We start from the raw sequence: 17,761 nt of genomic DNA on the forward strand, positions 1-17,761 counted from the left end.
AATTCCATACAGATCAAAGTGCCCCCTCTGCTTAAATGACACCTCCCCTGTCTTCAATTGAGTAAATAAATGTCCCTGGCCTCTACTTACCAGACTTTTGGAAATGAATAAGACCTCTTACATCTTGTACAGTAACAGTGCTCTCATCACACCTTGTTACATTAACTTAAATGATCCTTATTTAATAGAGTAGCCATAATTATCCCAGAGAATGGGAAATGTTCCAAATTGGTGCACAGTGCATAAAAAGCACATAATGTACTGAGGCTACAATAGTGAGTGCAATTTGCCTTCATTGTGTCATTGTGTTGTCATTTGACTTGATGATGTTGTACAAAGGCCGGATCTTGTATTAACTTATTTTTCATGTAAAGTAGATGATGTTTCATGGTGCATTTACTGTACGGTGTGAGAGACACTGGGTTCTCGTGTTTTGGGTTCACGTCAAGCCTTCCTGTTTCTTATAACACACACGACACCCCTGTGTTGCTGTCCCGACGCTACTGTTGCTAAAATGTTTCTACATATCCTTCAAATAAGGAACTTCGTGTTCACTTTGTGACTTTTTTTTGTTTTGTTTTGTTGCATTTGTAAAGTAACAACAAAGCAGCCAAGTTGACTTTTGGAGTTGTTTTTGAGAGGGTTTAAACATTTTGCATATTCCTGCCATAACTCTGTGTGTACTGTATGAGTGTGTGTGTGTGTACCCGTGTTCATCTGGTTCGTACATGTGTATATTTGTAACGCGGGCCTGAAAAGCATCTGTAAGATGAAGAAAGGGATGTCAGTCATTCTGCAAAAGAAACATTTAGGACATGATTGCACTGCATGGCCACCAAAACCAGCAGATCAATGCAAACTGCTTCATATGTCCAAAGTGCCAAAGCATTGAATGGCGCATTTTTTTTTTTTCTTCATTTTGTGTGTGTGTGTGTGTGTGTGTGTGTGTGTGTGTGTGCGCGTGCGTGTGTGCATGTGCGCCTGCCTGTGTATGTGTGTGCTTGTGTCACATAACATTATTTTTGTGTCAGAAGGAAATTTATTGAAAGATTTGTATGACAGTTCATTACAACTCTGATTTATGTGGCAAAATAAAGAGAGGTTATTTTTAAACACCGATGCTGATGTTTGAAAATAAATGTCTTTTTTGTCCAAATTAATTTGAGTAATTTTTAAATTGTAAGACTTAAATGCGTCATGACTGAAAGAACAAGATCCGGATACAAGCGGCCGAAATAAGTTTCCTCTGCAGGGTGTCCGGGCTCTCCCTTACAGATAGAGTGAGACGCCCGCTCATCCCGGAGGGGCTCAGAGTAGAGCCATTGCTCCTCCGCATTGAGAGGAGCCAGACGAGGTGGCTGGGGCATTTGATAAGGATGCCTCCTGAACGCCTCTCCGGTGACGTGTTCCGGGCATGTCTCACCGGGGACGACCCAGGACACGCTAGAGAGACTGTCTCCTGGCTGGCCTGGGAACGCCTCGGAATTCCCCCGGATGAGCTGGGTGAAGTGGCTGGGGAGACGGAAGTCTGGACTTCCCTGCTAAAGCTACTGCCCCCGCGACCTGACCTCTGATAAGCGGTAGAAAATGGATGGACTTCAATGAATGAAGCTGGCTCACGTGTGGCAATTTAAAACAATGACCAAATTGCAGTTTATGTTACTGGTGATTATATTTATTACATAAGTGTACATGTCTACACACCAAACTCGTAATTGGAGTCAGCACACACCTGCCACCATTTTAAGTGCCTTTGATTAACCCCTGATAAGGTTTAGATATTTTCATGTTTTTTCCCCTGTTTTCATCTGTTTGCAATTATGATGGATAGGCTGGAAGATGAGTTTTGCCTGGAATCCCCATGGACCATGATGTTTGCAGATTACATTGGGCGTCATTGGGGGTGAGCTTCCGTGTGCACAGTGGGCATGTGCAAGTGATTGACAGACTATTCGCTCGCGCCTCTTGCCTGTACATCTGCTGATTTGACTATTCTTGTCCCGCTGTACCCAGTTGTACAAATAATAATACACATTTAATTAGAGGCATTAGATGGACCAAGAGAGAGATGATTTTTTAAAAGATAATTTTTATAATATAATTTTAAAAATCAATTGAGTTGTTCAAGTTGTAGGCTACATTAATAGTGGAAAATGTTATAATAATATTTATCTTGGTCTCATTTTTAATACCACGAAAACCTGGCATTTAAACTGGGGTGTGTAGACTTTTTATATCCAGATCATACTGTATATTAGGTGACATTTTCCACTAAATTAGGGCCAACATGTATCAGGACGATAAGAGTGGCCATTATATAAACATTCAGAAAAAATATTTAAAATATAGATTTCTCGCAAACTAACTTGGTCTTCATCAGTTAAAAAAAAAAAAAACATTCAGAAGAAAATATTAAAATATCACTTAGGTTTAGTGTGCCTAAAAAGCATGTAACATGCATTCAAGTCAGTTGTTTTAACCAACTTAACAGCGTATAAATGCAATAACAGTTAGATATTGTTTGCATCAACCTTTTAGACTTGATTTATACACACAATGACTTTGTATCCGAAGCAAGAGATGAGTGCTGCTAACCCTGAACCGGATAGAGCTGTAAAAGTCCCAGGTTGTATGAAATAAAAAAAAAAGAACACTTCTGTTGAAGCATATCGTTGCAACGAGTTCAGCTTTTCCATTGTTTTGTATTGTAAACGGGCATTTGAACGCATTCTGAACACTCGAACGTAGTGTACAGCTGCAGGGGGCGGAGCTACGCGATGGCGTACCTAAAAAGTAAATATACATTGAATATTTTTACTTATATTTTATTCGTTGCTTTAAGTTAAGCTACGCATACATTTTATTCATTCAGTTGTATTAAAAACAAAATCTATGTATATTTCCTTTTTTCCCGGCTCTGTAATGTGACTCCGTTACACCCCACGTCAACGTCATTCGGTTAAAATAAATAAATAAATACAAAAAAAAAAAAAAAAAAAGACAAGGCTTGCAAATGGGAACGCGAATTATCATGACACTATATTCTTGAAACTGAAAAGCCCCGACATTTTCCCAGTTTCTCGGTCAAGGTAAGAGCACTTCGGCTTCTCCTTGTTTAAAATGACAAGAACTTGTTGATGTGCTGGCCTCCCGGCGCTAACGCTAACTAGCTTATTAGCTACTGGAAGTTCAGCTGGCCGACTGTTGTTGTCGTCGTCGTCGTCGCCTCTGGTGGATGGAAAATGAAACCAAATAATATCAAAAGTAAGCCTTCCAGAGCACAAAATAGCTGGATAATATCGCAAATATAACTTTGCTTACCCCACAAACCTGTCACCTCTTGCCCATGTGACAGGTAAAAGTGACACCCAGATGTTGTGCAGTGCTTTATTTTTTTATTTTTATTTTGGTGAGTTCCAAAACATTCAACCCGCTGCTTGATATGCCCCCCAAAAAGCCTCTTTTAAAGTACTTAACTTGTAAGCAAGATGCAAACGGTTTTTGTTTTTTTTGACGGTGTCGTGGACCTGGATTCTCAGCAGTTTTTTTTTTAACATCTTCACGACAAGAGCTGACTGGTTAAATTTAGTCTTGCCTTCAAACTGTCTACTTTTGCATGTTGCTCACATTACACTGGCGATTTTTCCATGAGGTTGGTCCTTTTTTGTTTAACATACACACACGCTGAAACATATTTTCACCTTAAAAAGATAATTGATAAAAGTGACAATGGCTCATGTTATACTGTATGTGTGTGGGCTGTCGAGAAAACATACTGCTTCTTTCATTTAACCTACAGACATTAGTATTGTTTTATCTGACAGTTTTGCTTGATTCAAACAATTCATCCATATTTGATCAGTGTTGAACAAGGACTCTTTAGTAGTATGTAATAATTGATCTTGAAATAAAAGCTTTATAATGACAGTTTTTGACTTACCCTAAATTAAATAAGGATACAATTATTTGTCATTGCCACATCGACCACGGATAACCTACTTTGGTGGTCTATACATTTATATATTGTGGTCCAGCCAGGACAGTCACCTCCCATTTTGTATTAGCATAGCATTGGCTGCTAACATTGTTTTGATGTGCTGATTTTAAGACAATGTTGTTATTATGCAGACATGTTCTAGCGCATGCATTTAAAAGTTAAGTTTAGAAGTGGCTTCTGTAGCTTTATGTTTGTTGTTTATTGCAGAATGGTGGATTACAGTTTCAAGCGTGGGCATTGAAAACAAATATGCATTAATGGATATATATATATATATATATATATATATATATATATATATATATATTACAATTATTTTACTTACAGTAATATAGGTTATTTTAATACCCTGGTTGTTGGACAGTGTTGGACATTTCAACATGCCCTAGTGACTACTAAATTGATAATCTGTCACTTTCTGTTTATCATTCATTTCCACTCAGGAATTACATCATTGCACAAAAAAATAGAAATGACAAAAATTATCCCCTTTCGTGGAGCCGCCATGAATGGAAATGTAGTGCTGCCATTGTGTGGGGATGTCATGGGTGTAGGCCAGCCCCCCTCATCGAATATGCAGCCTCGAGTAAAAAAGAGGTGGGGGGATGCCAAGCTTGAGCCAGGCTGTGTTTGTAGATGCTGTGTGTTTATGGTGTGAGCGCAAGACCTACACTGGTGTTTAAAAATCACCTTCCACCAAGGTAAGGGGAGAGCCTTGTTTTCTTCTTTTATAGTCCGGTCTATTTGCCTGTAAACTAGCTTTGATCCCTTGTTAGTTGTGTTTGGTGGCTTTGGACTGGCCTTGCGTTTTTTTGTCCGACTGATGAGGTGACAGGGATGTGATGAAGTCATCTCCATGTTGTCCTGGGAAACCAAGGAGCAGAGAGGGCGTGTCAACTGTTGCCTCCTCTGTCAACAAAGGATTTTTCACAGTGCTTTAATGCTTGACATAGACTAGTATTTGGAACATAAGCACTTAGAAATTTAATAAAAAGACACAAAAGTCAATATTTTACTGCTTTGGCTTGTTGTACTTCTCCACCCAATAATCATATCAGGCAGTATTGACCTGAGCATGAACTGCCTGTGTGCCTCCAGGATTATGTTGAAACACTGAGCTGCTTGTGAGGAAACCCTCTTCTGAGGCTGCTTGCAGGAAGCCAAAGTCGCAGCGGCTTCAGTTTAGTAGCGAGAAAACTGATGGTAGAGCCCAAATTGGATCCAACCATCCATTTTCTGTAGCGCTTGTCCTTATTAGGTGTTATTGCTGTGAGCTGGAGACTATCCCAGCCGGCTGACTTTGGGCGAGAGGTGGGGTGCACCCTGGACTGGTCTCCAGCCCCCATCTCTGATGAATTATTAATGTTTATTGATACCTCCTACAAAGAGGCGGCCATTTTAAATGGGATTTTCTTTTGTTCTGTGAAATAAATGTATTCATAAGACTTTTAATTGTTGCTCGGGTGATCTTGTGGCCTAATAGTTACACAAGTGAAATGGATGTATGCTGATATGAAATCAGGGCAAAGCTGTGAGTAACACAAAAAACACAGAAACGAGTCTCTTTATTTCTGGACTTGAATTATGGATGCTCTATATCTGCGCCACTTTTCCACCATCCATCATTCCTAAAGGTTTTTAGGGAGATGGTTTCTAACTCTTGAGCCTACTTTTTCTATTTTCTACATACCTTTTCTTGTTTTGAATTGATTAAAATGTTTTACCACTCATCTAAAAATGTGTATGTAATGTATGCTTTCCTATTTCAAATAATGGCCAGGCATACCACAATTAATTGCCACATGCATTTTTAACTACTAAAACGCCTCACCTTAAATGCACGCCTTCTGTTTTAGCCACTTAGGAAAAAAAACAGGTTGTACCAAGAGTAATTACCTTTACTATGACATCAGAATGGGCAGCACGGTAAGCGAGTGGTTAGCACATATGCACCAGTCAAGAGGTCTTGGGTTTGAATGCTGTATAGCAAGCCACCCTCTACATCTCCTTAAACATGCCCTTGTCAAGCGTTATACATTTTATTATTGTTTTATATAGTTTCATCACGGCGGCACGGTGGACGACTGGTTAGAGCGTCAGCCTCACAGTTCTGAGGACCCGGGTTCAATCCCCGGCCCCGCCTGTGTGGAGTTTGCATGTTCTCCCCGTGCCTGCGTGGGTTTTCTCCGGGCACTCCGGTTTCCTCCCACATCCCAAAAACATGCATGAATTGGAGACTCTAAATTGCCCGTAGGCATGATTGTGAGCGTGAATGGTTGTTTGTTCCTATGTGCCCTGCGATTGGCTGGCAACCAGTTCAGGGTGTACCCCGCCTCCTGCCCGATGACAGCTGGGATAGGCTCTAGCACGCCCGCGACCCTAGTGAGGAGAAGCGGCTCAGAAAATGGATGGATGGATGGATAGTTTCATCACGGTGGCCGACTGGTTAGAGCGTCAGCCTAATCCCCGGTCCCGCCTGTGTGGAGTTTGCATGTTCTCCCCGTGTCTGCGTGGTTTTTCTCCGGGCTCTCCGGTTTCTTCCCACATCCCAAAAACATGCATTAATTGGAGACTCTAAATTGCCCGTAGGTGTGACTGTGAGTGCGAATGGTTGTTTGTTTGTATGTGCCCTGCGATTGCCTGGCAACCAGTTCAGGGTGTACCCCGCCTCCTGCCCGATGACAGCTGGGATAGGCTCCAGCCCCCCGCGACCTTAGTGAGGAGAAGCGGCTCAGAAAATGGATGGATGGATAGCACTCCTGCCTTAAGGCCTCTTTATACTCAGCGGCGGACAACGCCCGCATTGCATCACGTGAACGACGAATTGGCCCGCGCGTCCCCTCTGTGTCTCTTGACATGCACACTGCAAAAATTGTTGCTGCGCGTAGAATGCCGCAGAGATCATCTCTTGTGATTGGTCCGTTTTAGTCACATGCTGTGATGATGTAATCAGCGTTGCTCCTGGTTCCACATAGCACCTGCGCCGCCGCCTTCCCGATCGATTTTGCAGCATAATTAAACGTATCATCTGGTAATCCAGGTCCATTTGTTCTAGCAGACTCTGTTCCACGGTCACCATTGTTGTTGCTTTGTTCCTTGTTACGGAAAGGAAAGTAAAAACGGCTACCGGAAATGGCCAAAATCTTGTGGTGTCCTAGCCAATACCAGCCGTAGCGACCTCCCCGACTTGGAGGCAAACTGCGTGCGGGATAGCCGCAGTGACGTCAGTGCGGTTGCTGTCTGCGCGAGTAGAAAATAAGCCTTTACATTTCTGCTATTTGGGTCCTTCTTCACACATTCCCCAAAAAACATTTCCAAAGAACATTCTTTTTAGGTGAATTAAAGACTTGAATTGAATGTGAGTGTGAATGGATTTGTGTCTACAAGTGCTCAGATACCAGTCCAGATGTGTTGAACCCCACATCTTGCCCAAAGTCAGCCTAATGAAGAAGAGTGTGATAGAAGATTGATAGGTGGATGATATCTGAAATCATGGTCGATGTCATTACCAGGGCAGAGGGCATCTGTAAAGCTGATGCTTTAAGACAAAGCGTATAATTATTATAAAATACATTTCATGATATTATTATTATGTTTATATTAAAAAGTGAAAAAAGCCTTTCCTCGAATAGATGCCTGACACTGCAGTCGAGGAAAGTAAATCTTGTCAACTTTTTGGGGAAATATTTAAAGCACATGAATGTACCTTCAAAGGATTAAAAGTTCTCAGTGGTCTTTGAAGACTTGCCACTAACGCGCTGTGATCATGACCCTTTAATTCTCATTAGCTGTTACATTTTTCATGTTCAGTTCATGTTTTCAGCATGAACAAGCAGAACTGAGCTAAATGTTCTAATCCTATTTGCATCAATGCTATGGTGGAAATAATGACCTTTGTAGCTTGTGAACCTGCAAATATGACTAAAGTCGACTTTATGATTTGGTTTACACAATGAATATTAACATTAAATAAATGTTTTACCATATTTACAGCTTTGCTCACCTTTCCTCCTGGAACCGTTCATTTTATTGAAAAACTGCAGTTAAGCTTGGGCAATATTTGCCTGGCAGCCTCACTGCAAAGAGACCGCACCCTCTTGTCTAGCCACACTTATGCTAATCAGCCTTCCTCTCCCGCCACCAGTCCAGGTGTTGACCACTCAGCCATGGATACCATCACTTCCCTGAAGATGACCTCCGTGGCTGTCCAAAGCTTGTTCAGCTACGTGGAGGAGGAAAACCTGGCTGCCATAAAAGCACACTTGGACAAGTTCAAAGACGTCGACAGCAGAAGTGATGTAAGTTGCAACAACCCTCCTGTTGGGTTATTTGTACAATAATGGATAAAGATCGCTTCCAGGGTGCTGTTTGTAGAAATTGAAACAGTATGTTTGTAATAGAAAACTACTGTATAGGACAGTATACAAATACTGTTTGGCTTAGATTATTTTACAATTTTCAAACAAACATTAACATGTACTTTTACAAATAGAATGTCCTTCCTGAACCCTGAGAGCACCTGGTGTGGTGTCAGAAGTGGGATCCCACTAACGGGATTTAACTAATCAGGAAAAAAAAGTTGACCTGAGGAAACAGAAGTACTGTAATTTGGTTAAATATATTGCTCTGAAATGACAACCAAAATGACAACCAAATGACAATTTAAAATAATTGGCTATAAGCAGTTGCCTTTTCTTTAAATGTAGCGGTGCCTTGAGATACAGGTTTAATTATTTTCCATGACCATGCTTGTAACATAAATCACTCGTATCTCAAATTGTCTTTCTCCATTAAATTGAATGGAATTTCCATTAATCCGGTCCAGCCTCCCAAAAAAAAATTATATATATATATATATATATATATATATATATATATATATATATAAACCTATAATATTGTAAAAAAATATATATATATATATTTTTAACCTATAATATTGTATTTGATACATTTAGCCAATTTACCCCTTGAAAGACCTGGAGAAAGTGATTTCTGGAATAAGCAGAATAGCACCAATCATGAATTCCTGTGTACGTAATCATGTACTGAATGTAGATGTCCACACGGGCATTGCTGCAGTTTGTTCTCAATCGTGTTTTTTTGTGAACTTTAAAGTTAACAAACATGATCGTGACGTCTTCGTTTTCTCCCTCTTGTCTTATTTCAGAATGGACAGACTCCACTGATGGTGGCGGCTGAGCAGGGCAATCTGGAAATCGTGCAGGAGCTCATCAAGAGAGGAGCCAACGTTAACTGCGATGATGTTGTAAGCTTGCACAAGCACTTACGCGACCTTGAAATGAATTGAAAGCCTTCTGGAGAACGTGTTACACAATAAGAATGAAGACATCAGTTGAAAAAAACCTGAGGTAGCAGATGCTTATGTCACTTTGCACAGGCTATGTTGGAGCCAACCTGAGCTTTAATAACGACTTTTACCAAAACTTTGACAACATCACTCAGAGTCCATCCGCCGTGCGCATGTCCCTAAATACACATTGTGCACACACACAGCAGCTCTCATTAACATTAGCTCATGTAACTTGCTATTGCTCATTAATGGCACATTCCAACCACTTTTGTCGCTCACTTATCAGCATGGCCCGCATGTCGGTTCTGTACAACCGAGAGCTCAGCCAGACACTCATTCAACAGGGCATGGAGCTGGATGGTGGTTCCTTTGGTTACAGTTTGCATCTTTGAACAGGACTGCTGGACAGCGCTAATGTCAGCATCCAAGGAAGGCCACATTCAGGTGGTCGGAGAATTGCTGGACAACGATGCTTACATGGAACACAGAGACATGGTGAGAATATCGATGATTATGAGTAAAGCTTTAAAGGGAGGATAATTTCATAGGATAACGGTCATAATAAATGTTTAGGGAAAAAGACAACTCGAAAAATGACCATTTCACGATGAAGTAAGTAGTGCTAAAGGAAAATTTACACTGTGCGATTGCCAAACAACGCAAGTTATCTCAAGGCACATAGGGAGCAGGTCTAGAACCACGCTGCTCACACATTAAAAAAATCAACTGAAACCAACATAAGCACTAGGCGACAGAAGCAAGGAGAAATACTCCCTCTCAGGAAGAAAGTTCAAACAGACTTGAGACTTGGTCTGGGGCGGCTCTCTGCCTCAACCGTTATGGCTCGGATAGAGTGATAGAAGAGAGGGACAGAGCAGAGACAGGGAGGAAAGACAGTATAGAGCAGAGACAGGGAGGGAGAGACAGTATAGAGCAGAGAGAGGGAGGGAGAGACAGTATAGAGCAGTGATTCTCAACAGGTGAGTTGGGGCCCAAAAGTTGGTCGCAGAGCCATTTTGGGTGGATTACCAAAAGGTAGTAAAAAATGTATAGTGTAATTCAGACTGTTAAAACTGTTACAGTTGCTTTGGACAGCAGCCTTCGTTTCTCAAAAAGAAGACAAACTATTGATGTTGCACTTTCCTAAAAAAATAAATAAAATCAGTGCCAACATATACAATTTTGTAGTTTTGTTCATCCTTGCATTGCCTACCTTGCCTACGAAAGGCACTTTAAACGTAAGCGTGAGTAGTTATGTTTAAAAATAGGATCTTGATATGTTTTTAAAGGTTATTTTTGAATATGTTCTATATTGTTCCTACCTTCTTTATGGTAGGTCGCGACTTTGAAACAATCGAAAAAAAGCAGGTCCGAGGGTGACAACAATTGAGCACCAATAGTATAGAAGGATTGCAGCACAATAAGAAAGCGGCGTGTACAAATTAATTACAGTAGATGTAAAAAGTGTTTGTGTTGTTGGCTGCACTTCTGGGAGTACAGGCACATACTACTGGTGAAAGGGGAAAATGAACAACAAATATAGCTAGCGGTGTTAGTGTCTGGTACAGGAAGCAGGAGCTCTCAAATATTAGGTCTCAAATACCGTCTAAAAATACATTCAGAATTGTGACTGTGAGCAATGAGGACAGATTATTGTTCTGAATATAAATTAAAACATGACTATCTGATGATAATGATTATTTTCTATTACATTTTTGTGATATAATTTCAATGTACGAATGGTATTACAACTCGGAATGTAATGAATGTTCATGTCTTCATTTAATAGCTTTCAATGTGATAACCTGAATGCTGGTTAAAACAGAAGATCCATTAGCTGTAAAATGAGATTACTACTACCACCAGTAGTACTGTGATGGCTCCTTCCTTTTAGTAATCTCATTTATAGTCCTCTTAATGTTATTCATATGAGACAATGATGGGATTTGCTTCTGGAATACAGACCTACCAGTAACAAGAGCAAGAAACAGCGTACAGTCGCCTCTGTGTCCAGTTGCATTAATCGCAATCCCCATTAATCACTAACGCGACTTGAAGGAAGAGACATGAGCTGAGTCATTACCATGTGAGGGACTTGGCACTGGACACCTTGCATTACAGATGGATTATTTATAACAACAACAACAAAAATCACGAAAAAAGGACAATGTGTGATGCTACTGTTCCCTTGGTGCAATGTGTATCACTCCATCCGTGAATAGCACATTGTCTCCAGTCTCCACACAGTAAAACAAAGGTTGTTTCTATTTTGTGGAGGGATTGAATTTAAACTCACTTTGTTTTCTGTAAGTGTTATACCCTAACTTTTCTATATTTAAACAAATGGTGTCTGTGCTTGTGTCTTCTAATTAGGGAGGGTGGACTGCTCTCATGTGGGCCGCCTATAAAGGTCGCACAGATGTCGCACAGCTGCTCCTGAGGAAAGGAGCTAACCCTAACATCACTGGCCAGGTACTAAGACTGGATACGCTCTTCTGCATTCAGACATCATTTAATTAGGGGTGTCCCATCCGATCTTTGAGATCTGAAATCAGTTCGATGTCAGCAAAACATTTCGTATTGGATCGGTCCGGACTGGTTCTTAAATCTGAGATTTTACCACTCTTATGCAAGGAATCCATTCCATGCTCCCTCCAACACTTTTATCCAGCAGCGGCTGGACTGCATGCAAATCTGGCCCACGTGATTACAACAGGTTACTATGGTGCTAACTTAGTAGCAAGGAGTAAAAGTGAATGTCGCTTGCTTAAAGTGGTTTCTTGACACTCCAGTTGAAGTTCACTGTAAAACAAAACTGACACAACAAAGGAATTGCACCTATTGAATGTTCAAATACCGTAATTTCCCGGGTATAATGCAGGACCCCCCCCCCCCAAAAAAAAAATTGTCAAAGGTCAATAGTGTTCATTATACATTGGTATAGGGGAAAATGGAAAAAAACCTTCCCATTCTATAAATGTATGCCCCCATGTCGTGGTTATGAAAAAGCTGTACACTTTCATTCCAATATGCCATCGCCACCTAGAGGTTATGAAAAAGGTGTACACTTTCATTCTAGTATGCCAATGCCACCTAGAGGTTATGAAAAAGGTGTAGCCTACACTTTCATTCCAATATGACGGGTACGTACATATGCCTACATATTTTTACATTTGTACTCATAAGTTTACATACCCATGCAGAATTTGTGAATTTTTTTTTTTTTTTTTTTTTTTTTTTTTTTTTTTTTTTTTTTTTTTTTTAAAAGTACAACTGATGACTGAACAACAACCATCATTAATTTCTTTATGGTTATGTTTTTTTTTTTAACAGATAATGCTTTTCTGAAATGCTTGACAGTTTAATTTGAATCCCATTAAAATAAAATTAAATGTGTTTCACCTGGTCTTTCATGTTTTCTTTAAAGAATTGTATCATCTTACAAATTCTGCCTGGGTAATCAAACATATGAGCACAACTGTGTTTTCTCATTTACTAAATAAAAGTATTGCTGTGTATTTCAAAATAAGAGCAAGTAAATAAAAAAGTATTACGTGTACAAAGAAAGTGCTTAACTTCAGAATAATTATTTAAAAAAGCCTAACAAAATACAGATTGTATTTCATGTTTTGATCATATGGGGAGAAGCAAAATCATGCATTATTAAAATGCATTATACATAGGTAGAAAGGTTTTCCATAATTTCAAGGTCAACTTTGGGGGTGCACATTATACACGAGAAATTACGGTACATTACAGGCTTCGTTTCTTCGTTCTTGTTTGCAATGAAAATTAGCATTGAAATCGCGACACTTATATATCTCAAAATAATGAATATTGGTACATAAATGCTGTATAACCACATTCAAAAAGGCAATATAACAATACCCTCGGGCATATATTATGGAAACTCCATGAAAAACAGGTTGTAATACCAATATTCGATTGTGACTTCTACTTTCTTTGTTATTGCAATTGTGTATCTCATTGTGTCTATCACATTGGCCCTCAGAGGCCAAGATGTACACAGCAGGAACAGCGATGGTCAATAAAAGTAAACCCCAATTGCATCAAGAAGTTCAAAAGTGTATTGCTGCACATGGAGAGGAAGCAAATGTTCCCACCTTATACTAACAGTAAAAAAAAACTGAATTAAACTTTATTTTTGTTATTTTCCACTTTAAAAGTGTAATTTGTATTTATTTGATATTTCTTTCATGGTTTTCTCATTTATTTTTTATTTATTCGACAGTATTCAAATGTAGAAAATGCTTGTGTTTAAGTTAAGCAATGGTTATGTAACAATTTAAATACAGTATATATTTTTGTTATTGGTTTTATTTATTTATTCATTTTTCAGGGTTTCCTAATATATGTCATTTTTATTTTATTCAATTATATTACAATATTATTTCTAAAGTTACTTTATGTAACCCATTGGTTAATAAGAAATGGTTCAGTTTTTCTCATACCTACTGTTGCTGATTATTGTTCTCTGAGTGATATTACTTCATCAAGGCTTTTCTAACATTCCATACTACAAAATAAGTAAAGTATGTATAATTAGTGCTGATATCTGATCAGACTGATATCGGTATCGGCCAGAATTCAAGGCTGCAATATTGTTATCGGATTGGAAGTGGAAAAAGTTGGATCGGGACATCCCTAATTATAATGTTATCATTTTTTATTTCTTTATTTATGTATCTATGCTCTAATGGTTGTGCAGATAGTAGTTTTCTACAGTACAGAGTGCATTTAGAAATATTTGAACTGAAAAATAGAAGTTCTTATCTTTCTATCAATAAGAACGTGGCCAATGACTTTAAAGCAGAGTTGATGTCATCACTTTGGTCTTTCCCAACAGTATAGTGTCTACCCCATAATTTGGGCGGCAGGTCGAGGCCATGCTGAGATCGTTCATCTCCTGCTGCAGCACGGAGCGAAGGTCAACTGCTCGGACAAGGTAACGACCCACTGGCAAAACAGAAATAATATACTTTTATGTAATTGTACAGATAATGTTTTTAATAATGCACCCTTACATCATGCAAATCCTTTTGTCCTTGAATACTTTTGTAGAATAATTAGTTTTTTCCCTGTAATACTGTTGATATTGAATATTGAATTCTCCCATGTTTCAATAACTATGTCCTTTCATTGTGCTCTCTCTTTGCAGTACGGCACCACCCCACTGATCTGGGCTGCCAGGAAAGGTCACTATGACAGTGTGATGCACCTTCTGGCCAATGGAGCCGATGTGGACCAGGAAGGAGCCGTAAGAAGATTATAGATATCTTGTGACCGGTTAAATGTGGCTGCATTATGGCTGCTGTTAAAAGTTCAAACGCCAGTTTGTATTGTGCATACAGTCTCAATATAAGACACTTACTGCGAAACCTGTATATTATATATACAGGGTGATTGAAAAGTAACTCCCTATTTTTAAGTACTTGAAATTTATTTCTGAACTGTAATTCTTACAAGAAATGAACATGAGAAGAAAGTATATTGCATGGAGTTTTATTTAAAATTCGATATGGGCGCTAGCATTAGCCACCAGTTTCTCAAGCTGCCTGGGAACTGCATTAAGTGATTTCACAAGGTTGGTGGAATGTTTTTTGGTTTGGTTGGAAAATTTGGTTTGGAATTTTAAACAGAATAAGCGATCTGAAAAGAAAACAAGAACATCGATTTAATTCGCATACATCATGGAACATACACAAACAAATTTAGAAAAATATTACAACATGAATAAATTAGAAGTATTTTAAAATAGGGAGTTACTTTTCAATCACCCTGTATATCACAACCACTCACCATTATTTGCACCCCACTCATGTTCAGTGGGACCAGATTTTCCCATGGAAAAAAATATAACATAAATCTTTTTTAACAGACATTTCACCATTTGTAGCTGTCATTGAAGTCTAAATTGAAGTTAACGACTGTAAAATGAAAAAAAAAGTGAAACACTTAACCTTTTGCAAAAACCTAAGGGCCTTCACATACCGTGCGATGCAGCCAAACCCGACTGACCAGTACAATCGCAAACTAATTTCAGTTGGTGTCTCCCCGTTGCCCATCTGCTGACGCACTGCACCAAATCAGTATAAATCAGTTATTATCAATATACTGTACTGTATTATTGTTTTATTGAACAAAAAACAACATGGCATGATTGTCAAGGAAGAAGCACCTTGCCGTGGCCGCTTTAGCTATTTTATAATGAATAGAGAGGAAATGGGCGAGAATAAAGGAGCAAATGTGGATAATTTAGAGGCTATTGGCTAAGTTGGCCGCCTTCATTGACAACATTTGTGCATTTTGATGACCGATACGCTGGACGCTTCACTTTTTAACCACAACTACATAACATTTTTGTTGTGGAAGCGCACATGATACAAAATGGCATTTTTGATTGTCATTCACATGCGATTCAAATTCCTATTTGAGGGGGTTTACAGAGCAATAATGTTGCCTAATGGCATGTTTTGGAATTATTAAAGTTGTTTGATATTTAATTAATTGTATTGCTCATATTGTACAGACATTTTATTGTGCCACACCAAGTTTCATTTGTGGGTCTTTTGGTTATCATCACACTTTCCTTTTTGCTATCACTTGTTGCCCTTCTGTGGTGGCATTTCAAAAACAAGAAGAAAACTTATTTCTGGAGTTAAGCCCTTCGATGCTCAAGTTTTTCGGGCATCTCGCTCAATGTCATGCATTGTGAGGTTTGACTTTTGATGACGTTTGACGTTCGGGACATTTGACTTTGGAGGTTTCATTGTAGTCAGTAGAGAACCCGAAATATGAAAAACAGCTCAGTATTATGCAGTTCAGCTCTACTTTAACCACGATCAAGCTACAACCACAGTGCTAAACATTGTTAAATTCATCTGTCATTGTCTCTTATTGTACCGCTGCATATGTTTGGTTGTGCGTACGACTCTGTCATCAAGTTCTTAAGCATTTTTGCACTAACTTTTTGGACGGATTTAATATTTGGCAGCAGTCACACATTTACACAGTCAAGTCCGTTAACGTAATGGCTTAACAGCCCAGCCAAACACATTACATTGAGTTTTTAGCTATTTGTTAGTCCTATGAGACTTTGAGTTAATGACCAGTCGGTTTAATTAGCACACAGCCTAGATATAACACTTGTATCTGTTTCTTTTTCAGAACTCCATGACAGCCTTGATTGTGGCAGTAAAAGGAGGCTACACTGAAATCGTCAAGGAGCTGCTGAAGAGAAACCCGAATGTCAACATGACAGACAAGGATGGCAACACAGCCCTGGCCATCGCTGCCAAGGAGGGACACACAGAGATTGTGCAGGACTTGCTGGATGCCGGAACCTATGTTAACATCCCAGATAGGGTGAGACCCATTGGACAGTTGTTTTTCAGAGGTCGACATGGAAAAACAAATGCCTTCCCACTGTTTCCTCCCTCCAGAGTGGGGAGACCATGCTGATAGGAGCAGTGAGAGGAGGTCATGTGGAAATAGTGCGAGCTCTGCTGAACAAATATGCAGATATTGATGTCAGGGGCCAGGTAGGAACTCCTCTCTGAATCTTTGTTGATCTTTACAAGCAAGCAGGAGGCCTTTTTGTGTTCACTGCAACTCAATACTCTTTGCTTTGCTCTGTTTCTACTTCAATTTAACTTAAATCCTCGGCTCAGAGTTTACGCAAATGTTTGGGCTTAAAAAACAGGCACATTTTAGAGATACTCTGTATGACTGTATTATTGGAACACTAACTTTTGACCATTTTTTGGAAAGATTTGTTCATGTTTGGAGACATTTGTTTTATTTGTTACATTGTCCAACTGTCACAATGCTAAAATCATTAACTGTGCATGTAATGTAAGTAACATTTTAACAATATTAAAAAAAATACTGCATAAAAGTGCAATAAGGAGCTAGGAACTGTGAGAAAACTTTATGAAACAAAAATAAAACTTATAAACTTGCTTTGTAGGTGTAGCGTTTAAGGAATTTTAGAAGGAGGCTTGCTGAATACAATTTCAGGTGTCACACTTTTTCTCTTTTTTAACATTCCTATCTGTACTATGAGTGTCAAAATAAGCTAACTACTGTTTTATAAGAGTTCTAAAAAACTTTCAACTGTGTGCTACGGTAAGTTCCTAACCATTAATTCTGATGCATGTACTATTTGTGTTGCTGCACTACCACTGTCAAAATAATTTATATTTACATTGGACGTTATTGCCCTGCGATTGGCTGGCGACCAGTTCAGGATGTACCCCGCCTCTCGCCCAGAATCAGCTGGGATAGGCTCCAAAGCCCGCGACCCTAGTGAGGATAAGAGGTGTGAAAAAACGAATGAATGGTCATTATCACATTTTTCAACTCTTACCATCACAAAAACATGAAAAAAGCCAAAGAAAATACTAAACACTTATAGACCTAATCCTTGA

At 39.2% G+C, this 17,761-nt stretch overlaps 1 protein-coding gene across 8 annotated transcripts in view; it reads left to right on the top strand.

Moving 5' to 3' along the window:
• Positions 1–2,999: 2,999 nt before the first annotated feature.
• Positions 3,000–17,761, top strand: part of kidins220a (kinase D-interacting substrate 220a) — a 58,233-nt gene continuing 43,471 nt past the window's right edge. For 4 of the 8 annotated variants that reach the window (XM_061695626.1, XM_061695627.1, XM_061695628.1 and 1 more), the window contains exons 1-9: positions 4,606–4,698; positions 8,142–8,295; positions 9,168–9,266; positions 9,708–9,806; positions 11,685–11,783; positions 14,179–14,277; positions 14,491–14,589; positions 16,500–16,697; positions 16,775–16,873. In XM_061695626.1, the coding sequence (XP_061551610.1) occupies positions 4,634–4,698; positions 8,142–8,295; positions 9,168–9,266; positions 9,708–9,806; positions 11,685–11,783; positions 14,179–14,277; positions 14,491–14,589; positions 16,500–16,697; positions 16,775–16,873 (1,011 nt within the window). In that variant the 5' untranslated portion in view covers positions 4,606–4,633. The other 4 variants (XM_061695629.1, XM_061695631.1, XM_061695630.1 and 1 more) reach the window with 4 other exon arrangements.

Source organism: Phycodurus eques, chromosome 14, assembly GCF_024500275.1.
Source record: "Phycodurus eques isolate BA_2022a chromosome 14, UOR_Pequ_1.1, whole genome shotgun sequence".
Taxonomy (NCBI): Eukaryota; Metazoa; Chordata; class Actinopteri; order Syngnathiformes; family Syngnathidae; genus Phycodurus; species Phycodurus eques.